The 14811-nt window shown below is 56.8% G+C and overlaps 1 protein-coding gene across 2 annotated transcripts in view; it reads right to left on the bottom strand.

Annotated features, from left to right (window-relative positions):
- PDE6B (phosphodiesterase 6B) overlaps positions 1 to 3721 on the bottom strand; it is a 60418-nt gene extending 56697 nt beyond the window's left edge. For both annotated transcript variants that reach the window (XM_017538931.2, XM_037742157.1), the window contains exon 1: positions 2957 to 3721. In XM_017538931.2, the coding sequence (XP_017394420.2) occupies positions 2957 to 3688 (732 nt within the window). In that variant the 5' untranslated portion in view covers positions 3689 to 3721. The remainder of the gene's footprint in view (positions 1 to 2956) is intronic.
- Positions 3722 to 14811: the final 11090 nt, after the last annotated feature.

Below are 14811 nucleotides of genomic sequence, written 5' to 3'. Positions count from 1 at the left end.
GGTGTGGTGTGCGGGGTGTGCTGTCCTGGGTGTTGTGTTCTGGGTGTGTTCTCCTGGGTGTGAGGTGTGGTGTGCGGGGTGTGCTGTCTTGGGTGTGGTGTTCTGGGTATGTTCTCCTGGGTGTGGTGTTCTGGGTGTGTTCTCCTGGGTGTGGTGTTCGGGGTGTGCTGTCCCGGGTGTTGTGTTCTGGGTGTGTTCTCCTGGGTGTGAGGTGTGGTGTGCGGGGTGTGCTGTCTTGGGTGTGGTGTTCTGGGTATGCTTTCCTGGGTGTGGTGTTCTGGGTGTGTTCTCCTGGGTGTGGTGTGTGGGGTGTGCTGTCCCAGGTGTTGTGTTCTGGGTGTGTTCTCCTGGGTGTGGTATGTGAGGTGTGCTGTCCTGGGTGTGGTGTGTGGGGTGTGCTGTCCTGGGTGTGGTATGCGGGGTGTGTTCTCCTGGGTGTGGTATTCTGGGTGTGTTCTCCTGGGTGTGGTGTTCTGGGTGTGCTGTCCTGGGTGTGGTGTTCTGGGTGTGTTCTNGGGTGTGGTGTTCTGGGTGTGCTGTCCTGGGTGTGGTGTTCTGGGTGTGTTCTCCTGGGTGTGGTATTCTGGGTGTGTTCTCCTGGGTGTGGTGTGTGGGGTGTGCTGTCCCGGGTGTTGTGTTCTGGGTGTGTTCTCCTGGGTGTGAGGTGTGGTGTGCTGTCCTGGGTGTGGTGTGCTGGCCTGCGTGTGGCAGGTCTGCCCGGGTACAGTAGGTGTGCAACTCTCATGCCTGGTCTGGGGACTCCTGCACCACAGGAATGTGCTGCTCTCCTGATCCAGCTGCCGCTACTCACACCCTTCAAGGAGGGCGAGATGGGCCAGACCGAGTGTGCTCTGCCTCAGTCTCCCCTTCTGTAAACAGAGAGGTGAACTTAGTGGCAGTGGTTAATGAAAATTTGCGTTTTTGGCAATTTAGACTCAAGTCTCTGTTCCCTTAGTCTGTGATAACTAAGACCCAGCACGTCCCAGGGGTTTTCGCAGAATGGAGGGACAGGCCCCAGCCGGGCCCCTCAGGGAGGCACCAGCTATACTGGGAGGTGGGAGTCCTCGGAGGAGGTCAGAGCTGGGGCAAGAGCAGCCATGGCACCGTGGGTGGGTAGCAGGACCCGGAACAGCCCTGGGGGCCAAGCCAGGCCAAGGGACAGACCGAGGACAGCCCAGCAGTTTGAAGGGGACCCGCAGGGCAGGGACGAGAGAACATCAGCCAGGTGGGGAAGGGGTGGTGGCAGCTGGGGGTTGAACTCCTGGTGGGGAGAAGGGCACAGACACGGTGGAGATGAGAAGTTGGCTTGGGATTGTGTGCAGGAGGAAGGAAGCAAGGGAGGGAGAGAGGTCGGGGAACAGAGGGAGGAGGGTGGCAGGAGAAAGGGGAGGAGCGAGGAGGGAACGGGGGAGGGAGGAGGCGGCCAGTGTCCACCGCAGGCCCCACCGCTGCCAAGGTTTCCGGCTTTCTGGTAACTCACGCTCCAGAGGCACGATGGCTTTGTGGGTGCCCCACTTCTTAGGAGACAAGTGGAGATGAAGGTAACCCCGGGGATTACTGTATCTAGGTCACTGCCTTATTGCTTGCTTACTGCCGGTAGGATAAGAGGATTGCCACTTCCGGCTGGGGGCGGTGGCTCACGCGCCTGCAATCCCAGCATCTTGGGAGGCCGAGGTGGGTAGATCACCTGAGGTCAGGAGTTCGAGACAAGCCTGGCCAACACGGCTCTACTAAAAACACAAAAATTAGCTGTGCATGGTGGCATGTGCCTGCAATCCTAGATACTCAGGAGGCTGAAGCAGGAGAATCGCTTGAACCCAGGAGGTGGAGGTTGCATTGAGCTGAGATCACGCCACTGCATTCCAGCCCGGGCCACACAGCGAGACTCTGTCTCAAAAAAGAAAGAGGATTTCCACTTCTGCTCCTGTTGCCTGGGAAGGAGGGACCATGCCTGCCCATGGGCAGGGGACCTGGTGGGTAATTCCCCAGGCTCATTCAGCAAGAGCGGAGGCTGCCTGGGTCCCTTGCAGCCTCCTTAGCCGAGGAGACAGAAAAGAGGAGAGGAAGCTGGGGTTGGGCGCAGGACAGGGAGGAGGGGCTTCTCTGCTCCTCTTCTTCCTCAGACCCTTCTTGCTGGCTCCCCTCAGGGCCTTTCCAGGTCTCTGCTGGTGGCTGCCCTCACCCAGCCCTGGCAGGCGCCTCACACTCCTCCAGGTCTCCAGTTCCGCCAGGGCTGCCTCTGTCCTTGGGAGGGAAGCGTCTGGCTCAGCCCCTGTTTTGTGTGGACACACCCTGCCCTTCCTGCCTTCAGTGACCCCAGCGAGCCTGCCTGGATTCCCAGCCTCTCTTCCCTCTCCAGTCTCACCCTGGACCCCCATGCTCAGTGGCTCCCAGGTGTGCTCTCCCTGGTGGCTGGTGTGGGCTCCGATGGGGTGAAGCCACTTTTGCCACTGTGGGAGCTTGGGGTTCCCCCAGCTCCCCCTCCCTCTGGATGTCTGAATCACCTTTGACTGTGATGTCTCCTTCTCAAATCCTAGGTCAGGTCCTCCCTCCAGCCCAGAGAGCCCTGAAGCCCCGACCTGTGCTGTCTCCCTAGAAGCCAGGGGTCCTCACTCGGCCTGCACGGCCCCCCACCATGGGACTTGGATGCAGAATCAGAGGCACCCAGGTCTGAGCCTGAGTCTGTTTCAGCCAAGACTCTCAGCCTCAGGTCTGAGCAACTCGGCGGCCACACAATGTCAGCTTGAGCCAGAAGCTCCAAGGCGAAGAGGCAGACGGCCAGGTGCAGTACCTGGCGGGGGCTCTGGCTACTCGCTCCTCTGCACAGAACAGGCTTTTGCCCTGACAAAAGGCCTCCCCGGAGGCCCGAGGATCCAGGCAGACCCTCAGACACCTGGGACAGGTGCAGGAGATGCGCTGCCCACAGCAACCTCCAAAACGCTCCGCACAGACCCACCTCGGCCACGTCCTTGACGTTCACCATCTTCTTGGTCTGAGCCACATGACCCACGACCCCGATGTCCAGCGGGAAGACAATCTCAGAGTCGGGGGGCACCAGGCAGTCCTCCAGGATGCTGTCCGGCCGCACGCTGAAGAGCCGGGTGGCCAGCTCCGCCACGCCGTTGCGCTGGCGGTACATGAAGAGGCTGCAGCAGTCGGCCTGCAGGAACACGCAGAGGCGCCGCAGGACCTTGAAGACCACGCGCTCCATGTTGACACTCTCCTGCATGTCCTGCACCAGCTCCAGCAGGGCCTCGCTCTCCTCCAGCTGGAAGAGCTCCCGGAGGCTGGCGCAGCCCGGCGGGCACCCAGCCTCGCAGGCTGCGGCCGCATTCTCGGGGCTCAGTTTCTTCCCAAAGTACTGGAGGGCGAAGTCGGGGTTCTGGTCGAGGAAGCTCCGGGCCTGCTCCTCGCTGAGGCTCATGGTGGCTGCCTGACCCAGAGACGCGACTGCTCCAGTCGCGCATGGACGCCAGGAAAGCCTGTCATCAGCAAAGTCTTTCTTAGTGAGATTAGGGACCCGGGGAGGGGCAGCTGACTCACTCCCACAAATGGGGACCTGCACCCCCTCTCCTCGGACCCCGGGACTTCCCATCTTCCAGAGAGGCCAGACCACATGGAACGAGGGCTGGGAGAAGCCATGGGGGTCTGCCTGTTGCAGGGGTCGCAGGCGGCTGGGGGCAGGCATTTGGCTTCCAGTGGACCAAGCCCTGAGAACTAATCCCCTGAGGAGGTTATCCCACACGCCGCCTGACCCTTTCTGCAGGTGGAGCTGCCTGAGGGCTTGGGTTGGTCCCATGGGTGGCCCCAGGCCCTGCTGGGAGCCCAGACCTGGGCTTGGGTGTGCTGGGGAGGTGGCGGGGCCCTGGCCCTGCCTCCAGGAGATGCAGCTCACCCCTAAGCAGGGAGAGGGGGCCAGGTCAGCACACCCAGGCCTCAGATGCCCAGAGCCCAGTGAGGGGACCCTGGACGTGGAGGTGGGACCACACCCACCTTCCCCCACACTCTGAAGGTCCAGAGTCCCAGAACTGCCCCCATTGCTAGTCAGCCTTTCCTGCTGTCGGCCCCAGCTGGGATGAGCTTCAGGGCAATGCTGCAGTGAGGCCACATGGCTGTCGGTAGCAGGAAGACCTGAACGGCAGGAGTGCCTGGCAGCGAAGCCTGGCCTCTGCTCTGCACTGTTGCCACAGCAAGCCCTGCCTGCTCCCACAGGACTCTCAGCTCCTGTGCCAGCTCCCCGAGGGCCAGCAGGGGTGATGTGGCCGGAAGCACCTGGCTGGGGCTGGCGTGAGCGCTGGCCTAGTGGGCCGGTGGCCCTGCTCCCGATTTCCTGGAAGATAAACACCGATTGCTGCTCTGCAGGCACCTGTGAGCTGCCAGGCCCTGGGCTGGAGGTTTCTCTCATCCTTTTCATTTTGTCTGTCACTGTACTTCCAACCAGGATGAAAGATTTGCATGTGGTTCTGACTTTACGGCACTCAGCTGGTGGACGAGTGTGCGTGCATGCATGAGTGTGCGCATACGTGTGTGCATGGTTTGTGAGTGTGCACATGTAGGCGTGTGTGTTCATGTGTGAGCACGTGTCTATGTGTGTGTGCGTGCATGAGTGTGCGCATACGTGTGTGCATGGTGTGTGAGTGTGAGCACGTGTAAGCTTGTGTTCATGTGTGAGCACATGCGCCTGTGGGGGTGTGCACTCGTGCATGAGTGTGCACATGTCTGTGCCTGGAGTGAGTGTGCACACATGTAGGTGTGTTCGTGTGAATACACGCGCCTGTGGGGTGTGCACATGTGCGTGACAGCCAGGTACCCTCCAGAGGGCAGCACACTCTCAGATCAGACACAGGGCAGCCCAGGAAGCTTCAGCGAGGGCCCTGGGCTGGCGCTGCAGCTGCCTGTCCTGGGGTTGCTCTGACGCAGCAGCTGTGCCGTCCACAGGGGCCCAGTGCCATTATGTTCCTGCCTCTGCTCAGTCACAAAGCCACTTCCTTTCAAGGATCTGCTCAGAGGCCTCCCCTTTTTCCTAAAAATAGTGAATTCTGACTGGGGACAGGGTGGGGATGTGGGTGGGGGCAGGGGTTGCGGGGCGCTGCAGTGCTTGGGTTTGGGGCCAGGGCCGAGGGTTGCCTGCTTTGCATTCAGCCCCAGAACAGTCTCCAGAGCGACCCCCAGGGACGAGCTCTCAGTGCACCCGGATGTGAGGGCGGCGGCACCGGGAGGCTTTGGGTCCTCAGTTGCCCCACCCTGAGGTCCCTCCACCCCCAGCCCCTCCCCACCTCCTTCTTCCCCTGCGGGCTCTTCCTCCTCACCCAGTTCCTCCGACTCCCGTCTGGACGCCCCCATCTTGCCCCTGTCAGCAAGAGGCCTGCCAACCTCCCTCCCTCAGGGGCCTAGGTGCCCACAGAGCTGAGACACTCACCTGCATGTGACAGTGACATGAGCTAAGCGCATTTTGAATGGGACTGCGAGCTGGATCGGCTGTGCTGGGGGCTCCTGGGCCATGGGGTGGGGCTGAGGGTGCCCGCTGACCGCAGGACCTGTTGAGCCCCCTGCCCAAGGGAACGTGGAGTGGCTGGGCTCAGTGTGGAGAGCGGGCGGGACAGGAAAGAGGTATTGGGCTGAGGATTTGGGGCGCCAGTGAGAGTGAGGGTTGGCTGGGAGGGAGCCCACAGTTTGGCTTTCACCCTGCTCACCCTCACAGGACTGTGACGGCAGCAGCTCCCACACACAGCACTGCATTCCTTACCTGCAGCTTTGTCCTGCCCCTGGAGCCCTCATGCTTGCAGGTGAGCAGGTTCAGGGGCAGCAAGGAGCCCACACCCGCTGGGGAACCCTGAGCCCATGACCGTGGGAGCTGTGTGTAAACACCCCAGCTCCCTTACCTGCAGGGGCCCAAGGGTAACTGCTCAATGACACAGTCTCTATTGGTTCTGTCCCTTCTGCATCTCATGTCCCTACATACCTACTGATGATGCTGGGGGGCCCTGATTGGGTTGGACTTGACACAGTCAAAAAGACACACCTGTGTGGTACACCTGTGAGACACACCTGAGAGATGCACCTCTGAGAAGCACCTGTGAGACAACTGTGAGATGCACCTCTGAGAAACACCTGTGAGGTGCACCTGTGAGACACACCTCTGAGATATACCTGTGAGACATACCTGTGAGGTGCCCCTGTGAGATGCAGTTGTGAGATACACCTGGGAGACACACCTGTGAGACACGTCTGTGAGATGCCCCTGTGAGATGCACCTGTGAGACACACCTCTGAGATGCACCTCTGAGAAGCACCTGTGAGACAAACCTGTGCAGTGCACCTGTGAGACACACCTGTGAGGTGCACCTGTGAGACGCGCCTGTGAGACGCACCTGTGAGGTGCACCTATGAGACGTACCTGTGAGACACACCTGTGAGGTGCACCTGTGAGACATACCTGTGAGACACACCTGTGAGGTTCACATGTGAGACACACCTGTGAGACGCACCTGTGAGGTGCACCTGTGAGACATACCTGTGAGACACACCTGTGAGGTGCACCTGTGAGACATACCTGTGAGAAGCACCTGTGAGGTGCACCTGTGAGACACACCTGTGAGGTGCACCTGTGAGACACAGCTGTGAGACACAGCTGTGAGGTGCACCTGTGAGACATACCTGTGAGGTGCACCTGTGAGACACACCCGTGAGACACATCTCTGAGATGCACCTCTGAGAAGCACCTGTGAGACAAACCTGTGCGGTGCACCTGTGAGACACGCCTGTGAGGTGCACCTGTGAGACGCACCTGTGAGACACACCTGTGAGGTGCACCTGTGAGACATACCTGTGAGACACACCTGTGAGGTGCGCCTGTGAGATGCACTTGTGAGGTGTACCTGTGAGGCGCACCTGTAAGACGCACCTGTGAGACGCACCTGTGAAAGGCATCTGTGAGAGGCACCTGTGAGAGGCATGGACTCACTGGGTGGCTTCTCCACAGATGCACCTGAGGAGAGTGTGAGATGTGGGATTGCTCCATCACTTGGCCCCTGCTAACTTTGCCTCATCATAATGTAGAATTTAAAATTAGTGAGCACTTTCTGGCAGTCACTTAGAACAAGGTGTTTGCCGTCAAATCGCTTTTACATGAAGAGAATCCTGGTTTCTTGAATGAAACTGTGGAAAAGATGCAATTATGCAAGGAACAATTTGCCCTGAAATGAAAACTGACCAGTCAAGAGGAATGGCGAGAGGTGGAAGTGGAGAGAAAGTTCGAGGTCATAATCCGAAATCTCATGAAATTTGCAAGCAGAGAAACGCTCAGCTCCATGGGGAGCCGGTGCTCTTCCAGACCATTTCCCTGGAATGAGGACACGGAAGAGCAAGGAGGTAGGGGCTCCTCCCGAGCTGGTGCAGGAATTCCACCCAGGACAGGACAGGGTCTGTGCGGGCAGTGGCGGGTGCAGCGCTCGGCCCGGGATCTGTCCTCTGCCCACGGCCAGCTGCTGTCTGACCTCAGGTGAGTCTCTCAGCTTCTTCAGGTCCCGTTTTCTGGTTTGTTCTTGCTAGGAAGAATGGTGTTCTGTGGGTGGGAAGTGGTGCTGTTGAGTGTGTAGCAGGTGGCTGGTGCTCCTGATGAAGACAGGTGTAGACAACATTCCACAGAGGACCACGCTCCAACACGCCACAGAGGACCACAGTTCAACATGCCACAGAGGACCGCAGTCCAACACGCCACAGATGACCACGGTTCAACATGCCACAGAGAACCACAGTCCAACATGCCACCGAGGACCATGCTCCAACACTCCACAGAGGACCACGTTCCAACATGCCGCAGATGACCACGGTCCAACATGGAGGGGATGCTGGCGCAAGAGAGCCAGAGCAGCCGGTGTGACGCGAGGCAGCCCTGGCCTGTGGGGGATCCGGTCTCACTTTAGGGTGGGAAGATTAAAGTGCAGTCTGGGGTCACTGGACCCTCTCTTCACAGCTGGTGCCCCTCACATGTGTGTGTGCTCTACGTGTGGGTCACATCAGCCTGGGGAGAGACTCTTGTTGGCGTGGGGTGGAGGGGCTGAAATCTCATCTCCAGATGGGTACTTCTCAGTGGGCAGGAACCATGGCTCAGCCTTCAGGACGTGTCTGACACGGGGCGTCAGAAGGTGTTGTGGGTTTGTGCATCTGTGGGTCTCAGCTTCTCAGGAGGTGGATCTGTGGGTGCATTTCTGGTCTTGGTCTTGGTGCTGGGTGCAGTGAGTATTCTGCCCTGTCTGTGGGGTTCTTGGTGGACAAGGAGACAGAAACTGAGTTCATGTCTCCATCCTGAGGTCTCCGGGCTGCATTCTGCTGAGTCTTTCCCTTGTTCTGCCATTTCACCTCTTTTCTGCAAGCATTTTTTTCAATAATGTAAACATTCCTTTCTAGCGGCAGGGACTGTGTGAGGTTCCATAACCAACCCAGTGGTTCCTGGGGGCTCTCCACTTGACCTGGTTAGAGGGACCTCATCCTGGTGCAGACTGCAGGGCCTTCAGGGGCTCCCATGTGGCCCCTCTCGCTCAGCTCTTGGGGTTTCGTGCTGTGCATGCGAAGCTTAGCCCTCAGCCAAAGCCCCGCGTGGCCCTGTGCAGATCGTTGGAGCCTGTTGCGTGCATGGATTCCTCCTCGGCAGCACTCCCTGCAAACTGCAGCCCCCGCTGCCACCCCAGGGCCAATCTCAGTCTCCCAAGCTTTGTGAGATCTCATTTGTCCCCCAAACTTCCATAACAACACACAGATAATTGCTGTCATAAATTAGTAAAGCCTCATGTAAGGTAATCCCTAATTTGTGTCTACACAGTGCTTTGCAGATTTTCAAAATAATAAAGATGTTTTCATGTGAATGGGGTGCCCTTGTGTTATGCATAACCTGAGCAACTGTGCATATTAGCCCTGTAGTATCCCAGAAAGGCTTTGATTTCCCCTGTGTCAGGGATCCTGAAACTCCAAAGCAAGCATCTCATGATTAGAACTGTTGTAATTGTGCAGACTCTTCATAAAAATTATCTTCTTCCCTATTGACCCATAGTGATCATCAATAAAACCTTTAAAATATAGATGGCATGGGCATGAATGTTAGAATTGTAAGCCTCTGGAGAAACAATCTCTGAACTGATAGAAAAGGAATAAAATTATAAAGAAAAGTGGAACAGAAGAGGATCATCAGCAGATGGGAGCTACGGCTGCCTGATTTAAAGGGGCAGAGGAAGCCCACCAAAAAGGCCACAGGCTAGCCTGGCCAACATAGCGAAACCCCGTCTCTACTAAAAATACAAAAATTAGCCGGGTGCAGTGGCTCACACCTGTAATCTCAGCACTTTGGGAGGCTGAGGTGGGCGGATAACCAGAGGTCAGGAGTTCGAGACCAGCCTGGCTAGCATGGTGAAATACTGTCACTACTAAAAATATAAAAATTAGCTGGGAGTGGATGGCACATGCTTGTAATCCCAGCTACTTGTGTGGCTCAGGCACAAGAATTGCTTGAACCCAGGAGATGGAGGTTGCAGTGAGCCGAGTTCACACCACTGCACTCCAGCCTGGGTGACAGAGCGAGACTCTGTCTCAAAAAAGAAAAAAAAGGCTACAGGAAGATCCCACCGTGAGAAGCACTGATTCACCCACAGATCCAGGGCAAGAGATCCAGACCCTAGGCTGGTGTCAGTTGGGACCCCAGGGAGAGACACTGGGAAGCAGGTTCACTGTTGGTGTGTTTGGACATGGGTACCCTCCAAGCCTCATGTTGAAATGTGATCCCTGATGCTGGGGGTGGGGCCTGGTGCCCCTCTTGTAGGGCCGAGTTCTCCCCCTCACCTCCTGTGAGGTCAGGTTGTTAGAAAGAGCCCAGCCATCGCCCCTGCCCCCGCCCCCCACCCCTCGCCCCCTATTCTCCTGCCATGCCATGCTGGCTCCCTTCACTCCTCCACAGGTGGAAGCTCCTGAAGCTGTCACCACGAGCAGATCCTGGTGTCATGCTTCCCGTACAGCCTGCAGAACCGTGAGCCAGAGAAACCGCTTTTCTTTATAAATGACCCAGCCCCAGGTGCTCCTTTGCAGCAACGCGGATGGACTAAGACGGCCGGCCCTGCACTCAGCCTCAGGGGAGGACTCTAAAGACCTCCCCGAAACCATGCACCAGCATCAACCCACTTGCACAAGTCCAGGGAGACAGGACACTCACACCGCACCTTACAGAAATCCACTTTATTACCCACAGGCAGGCAGCAGGGAACAGTGGAAGCCGAGGATCCCTAGTGAGCCAGTCCCGAGGCCCCGGAAAGCTTCCCAGAACGAATGGAGTCTTGTCTATGCGTGTCCCGCTTCACACAGCTGGGGGACCCCAAAGCTGCACTCGGCACCCACACCCAGGGTGACCTGACTCATGGGCTACAGCGTGAAGGACATCCTGCCCCAGGAGGCAGAGAAGCAGAGCCAGCACTGCCGGTCAGTCCCTCCCTAGACCCGGCTGTTGCATTCCTGGTGCGTTCTTCAGGTATTCTTGCGTGAGAAGGGAGGGGCTTGCTCATCCTGAGGCCATCTGGGACTTGTCCTGCAGATGCCAAGACAGAACAGGAAGTGGATTTATGGGGTGGGGACTTCCTGTGATGGGTGGAGGGGAGATGAAGGAGGAGTAGGTGGGAGCTCCAGCTGGGGGTGTGGTTATGGCACCCATGGAAGGGGAGGGAAGGAAGGTGGCTGGGCAGGACCAACCTTGGACTGCAACTCAAGACCCTACCAGCCAGGCTCGGAGGAGCTCCTGGAAAAGATGCCTTCCAGGGGAGCCCCTGTGGATAGAGTGGTCTGGGTCAAGCACTCTGCCATTGCCCAAACTGGACCTCCAGTCTCTGGCACCTCCTGTGAAGAGCTCAGGAGTTGCTGTTCCACCCTAACAATGAGTCAGCTGAGCAGACTGAAAATCAGCAATTCTTCCCACAACCAAAATAGCCGTGAGGACATAGGTACTGGTACACCCAAGACTGGAGAGGCTGGCAGGTGCCAGCCTGTCAGTGTAGGGGCCGTGGTTTGCCAGAGCAGAGACACATCAGTGGACACCACCTCAGGAGCCTGCTCCAGGGCAGGGAACCAAACTCTAGCTGACGAATTGCTGGAGGCTCAGTGTGGGCAACTCCAAACGCCTCCGGCAGATCCAGTCATGGGGGACCCCACACATGTGTGTTTTAACCCAGGAGTTCTACCACATTCTCACAGTGAATATCAGAGAAAAATCTCCTCATTCTTCAGGTAGGAGATCAGAAAATGGATCATTTTGAAACACACCAGAACATTCTGTTGTTAACAAGAGCTGCCCTCAGGAGAAGCTGTTCAACCAGAGCATAACTTGCTGGGGGAAGAGAAACATCCAACTTCCGCCCCCTCAAGCCATCCTGTCCCACCTAAGAAGGTGAGGGGCGGGCAGCTGAGAAGTTCACAGCCCAGCACACAGGCTCACTAAAGACTGAGACCTGGTTAAAAGGTGATGGAATTCCCGCACCGCCCCCCCATCTTACAACCGCATCACTAAAGGCATCTTTACAGCAGCTGTTTATACTCTGTACATCATGCCTGGCTATCATGAAAATATTATAAGACATACTAAAAGACAAAACAAACAAACAAACAAAAACAAAAAAACCCACACCAGAATTTGAAGAGCCAGAACAACCATTAGAATCAGACATGGCAGGTATATTGGAATTATCAGACCAGTAGTTTAAAACAGCAATAATTAAGTTGCCAAGAGCTCTAGTGGATAAAGTAGACAGCACACAAGAACAGATGGCAATGTAAGCAGACAGATGGAAAGTCTAGGAAGGAACCAGAAGAAACATTAGAGATAGAAAACACTGCCTCAGAAATGAAGACTGCCTTTGATTGGCTCATTAGTAGCCTGGACATAGCTGAGAAAAGAACCTTTGAGCTTGAGGATAGCTCAATGGAAACTTCCAAAAGTGAAAGCGAAAGAGAACAACGACTGAAAAAAAACCAGAACAGAATATCCAAAAGTTGTAGGAGACGCATAAAAGGTGTAACACAAACACAAAAGCAGAAGGAGAAAGAAAGAAGGAAGGGAACAATAGCAAGAAAAAACTGAAACAATAACCACTGAGAATTTCTCTAAATTAATGTCAGACTCCAAACCACAGATGGAGGAAGCTCAGAAAACACCAAGCAGGATAAATGCCAAAACAAAACAAAACAAAAAACACCCCCAGCAAAGAAAACAAACAAAATGAACCCAGGAGGCGGAGGCTGCCGTGAGCCGAGATCATGCCGCTGCACTCCAGCCTGGCAAGAGAGCAAGACTCTGTCTCAAAACAAACAAACAGAAACCAAACAAACAACCCAGGGATGTTTAAATCAGCATGGGTAACAAAAATGACACCCAAGTAAATGCTGTCTGTGAGAAACACGCTTTAAATTTGGACACATATAGACTAAAAGTAAATGAGTGGAGAAAGAGATACCAGGTCAGCACTAACGGAAAGAAAGCAGGAGTAGCTGTTTTAATTTCAGACGACGCACAGTTCAGAGCAAGGAAAGCCGTCAGGGACGAAGAGAAAGCATTCCATGATGAAAAAGGGGTCGAGTTGTTCAAGAAGACGTAACAATCCTTAAGGGATGTGTACCCCACAACAGAGCATCAAACTATGTGAGGCAAAAACATCAAGGAGAAGGGCGTGAGTGCGTGATCACAGCCGGAGACACACACTCACAGGTACAGACTGAACTGTGTCTCCCCAAAAGTTTATTTGTTGTACCCTGACCTCCAGTGTGACTGGAGAACAGGCTTTTAGGAAGTTTTCAGGTGAAATGAGATCACAAGGATGGGGTCCTAATTCAACACCGCTGGCGGCTTTACAGAAAGAGGATGAGATCCCCCACCACACAGACATCAGAGAAAGGCCACGTGAGGACACGGCGAGAAGGCAGCTGTCTGTGAGGAGGAAGAGAGCCCTCGCCAGAACCCGAGTGTGCTGGCACCCTGGTTTTGGACTCCCAGGCTCCAGAACTATGAGAAATAAGTGTCTGCTGTTTCAGTTTCAGGGTCGGTGGTATTTTTTATGGCAGCCTGAGCCGAATGAGACGACTCCAAATCTGCTGAGTGGGTGGCAGGGCTGCCTGGAGACCACGGCCCCCACTCCTCAGGGTGGGCACCTAGAGGGAGGCCTGGGCAGCACCCCGTGGCAGCCAGTCCGTGCCTCGGGCCACACAGTCTGGTTTCTCCATCCACGTTGGGGAAGGAGCTCCCCATGGTTCCTGGGGCCTGTCCCCCGAGAGAAGGCTTTGAGGTGCACAATTATGGGCACAGCACCGCCCCCCCGCACTGCAGCTGCCTCCATCCTGGCTTCTCACTGGGCCGTGACGGGGCTCCCTTCTTCCTCCATCCTCACTTTCCGCCTCCTCCCCCTTGACTATCACTTCTGTAGGTCTTTGAGCCTTCCCTGGCTACATGAGGGGACTGAGGCCCTAATAACCAAGCTCTCACTGGGCTAGGGGTGGCTGCACATGCCCAAGCACAGTGACACAGGCCAAGGGTGTCCTGAGGTTGGCCTGGCCCCATGGGGTCCCTTCCCGCCCCTGTGCAGCAGCCCCATGTCCTCTGCTGCTCGGGGCCAGCTTCTCCTCCAAGGCAGCCACTCCTCTCCCCACCTCAGCCCAGGACACCAGAGTCCCAGTGCCCAGCAGCAGGGACCTGAGTCGTGGCCCCTGTCAAGAGCGTGCCCCTTAGCAGATGAGGACCCCCAGCTTTGCCCAGCCGGTGTTTCAGGGACGAGAAGCACCAGGCCCCAGGGGTCACTGGGCAGGGAGGGGAGAGCACCCCTGCTTCTGCTCCTTGGTTCAGGCTCATGCTGGTCTCCCTGGTGGGGTAAGACGTCACGTGGCATCCTGGGTTTTGTGCACCTGGAAGGTGCTGCACCGTCCCCCACATTCCTGGTCTCCATCACACGGTGTCAACTCCAAGGGGCCTTGGGCTGTGCTTCCAACACCCGCCCCTCCGGCATCTCTCAGTGCAGAAGCTCCTCCATGGCAGGGCAGGCCATGTAGCCAGGAGCCCCTTCACCCCGGCCCTGCCTCGGCTGAGCAGGACAAGGTCCCGGAGCGTCGCCACTCATGAGTGGGGCCTGCTGGCCACGCGGCCTGGCCGCCCGCCTCGGAGGAGATGCCTCCTCTTTTCAGGGGCCCCTCAGGCTCTCATGGGTGGCATCTGCCTCAGTTTCATGCTGCTCTTCCACCGGCACCCACACCGCCTGACGATGCCCGCCACCCTCCGCCCCACGCCTCCCCGATGCCTGGGCCACAGCCCCTGCAGGACCCTCCCTCAACTGCTTGTTCTCCAGGTGGCCGTCGTGCCGCTGTGTCCCGGGAGCTACACCTGCCTCATTGCCTCATTCTGGCTTTGGTGCTCGCTGCTAGACCACAACGAGCCAGGCTTCCTGCGAGGTGGCATTTTAACACCGCCTCATCAGAGCGAGGCAGGACCCAGGCGGCTGGCTTCCTCAGCGTTAACCCTGGAGGGAGGCACTGGCCTGATTCAGATGGAGCCTGGAACCCAGCAAGGAGCCTTCGCCCAGCAGCAGAGGGCAAAGACGCAGCCTGGGAGGGACTCTTGGAGAAAGGAACCCACAGCTTATCTGACACAGAGGCACTTGGGGATAAAGAAACCAATACTAGCCGGGCGCGGTGGCTCACGCCTGTAATCCCAGCACTTTGGGAGGCCAAGGCGGGTGGATCACAAGGTCAAGAGATCGAGACCATCCTGGTCAACATGGTGAAACCCCGTCTCTACTAAAA

Source organism: Cebus imitator, unplaced genomic scaffold, assembly GCF_001604975.1.
Source record: "Cebus imitator isolate Cc_AM_T3 unplaced genomic scaffold, Cebus_imitator-1.0 Scaffold117, whole genome shotgun sequence".
NCBI classification, from domain to species: Eukaryota; Metazoa; Chordata; class Mammalia; order Primates; family Cebidae; genus Cebus; species Cebus imitator.
This window is presented reverse-complemented; position numbering and strand designations above follow the sequence as displayed.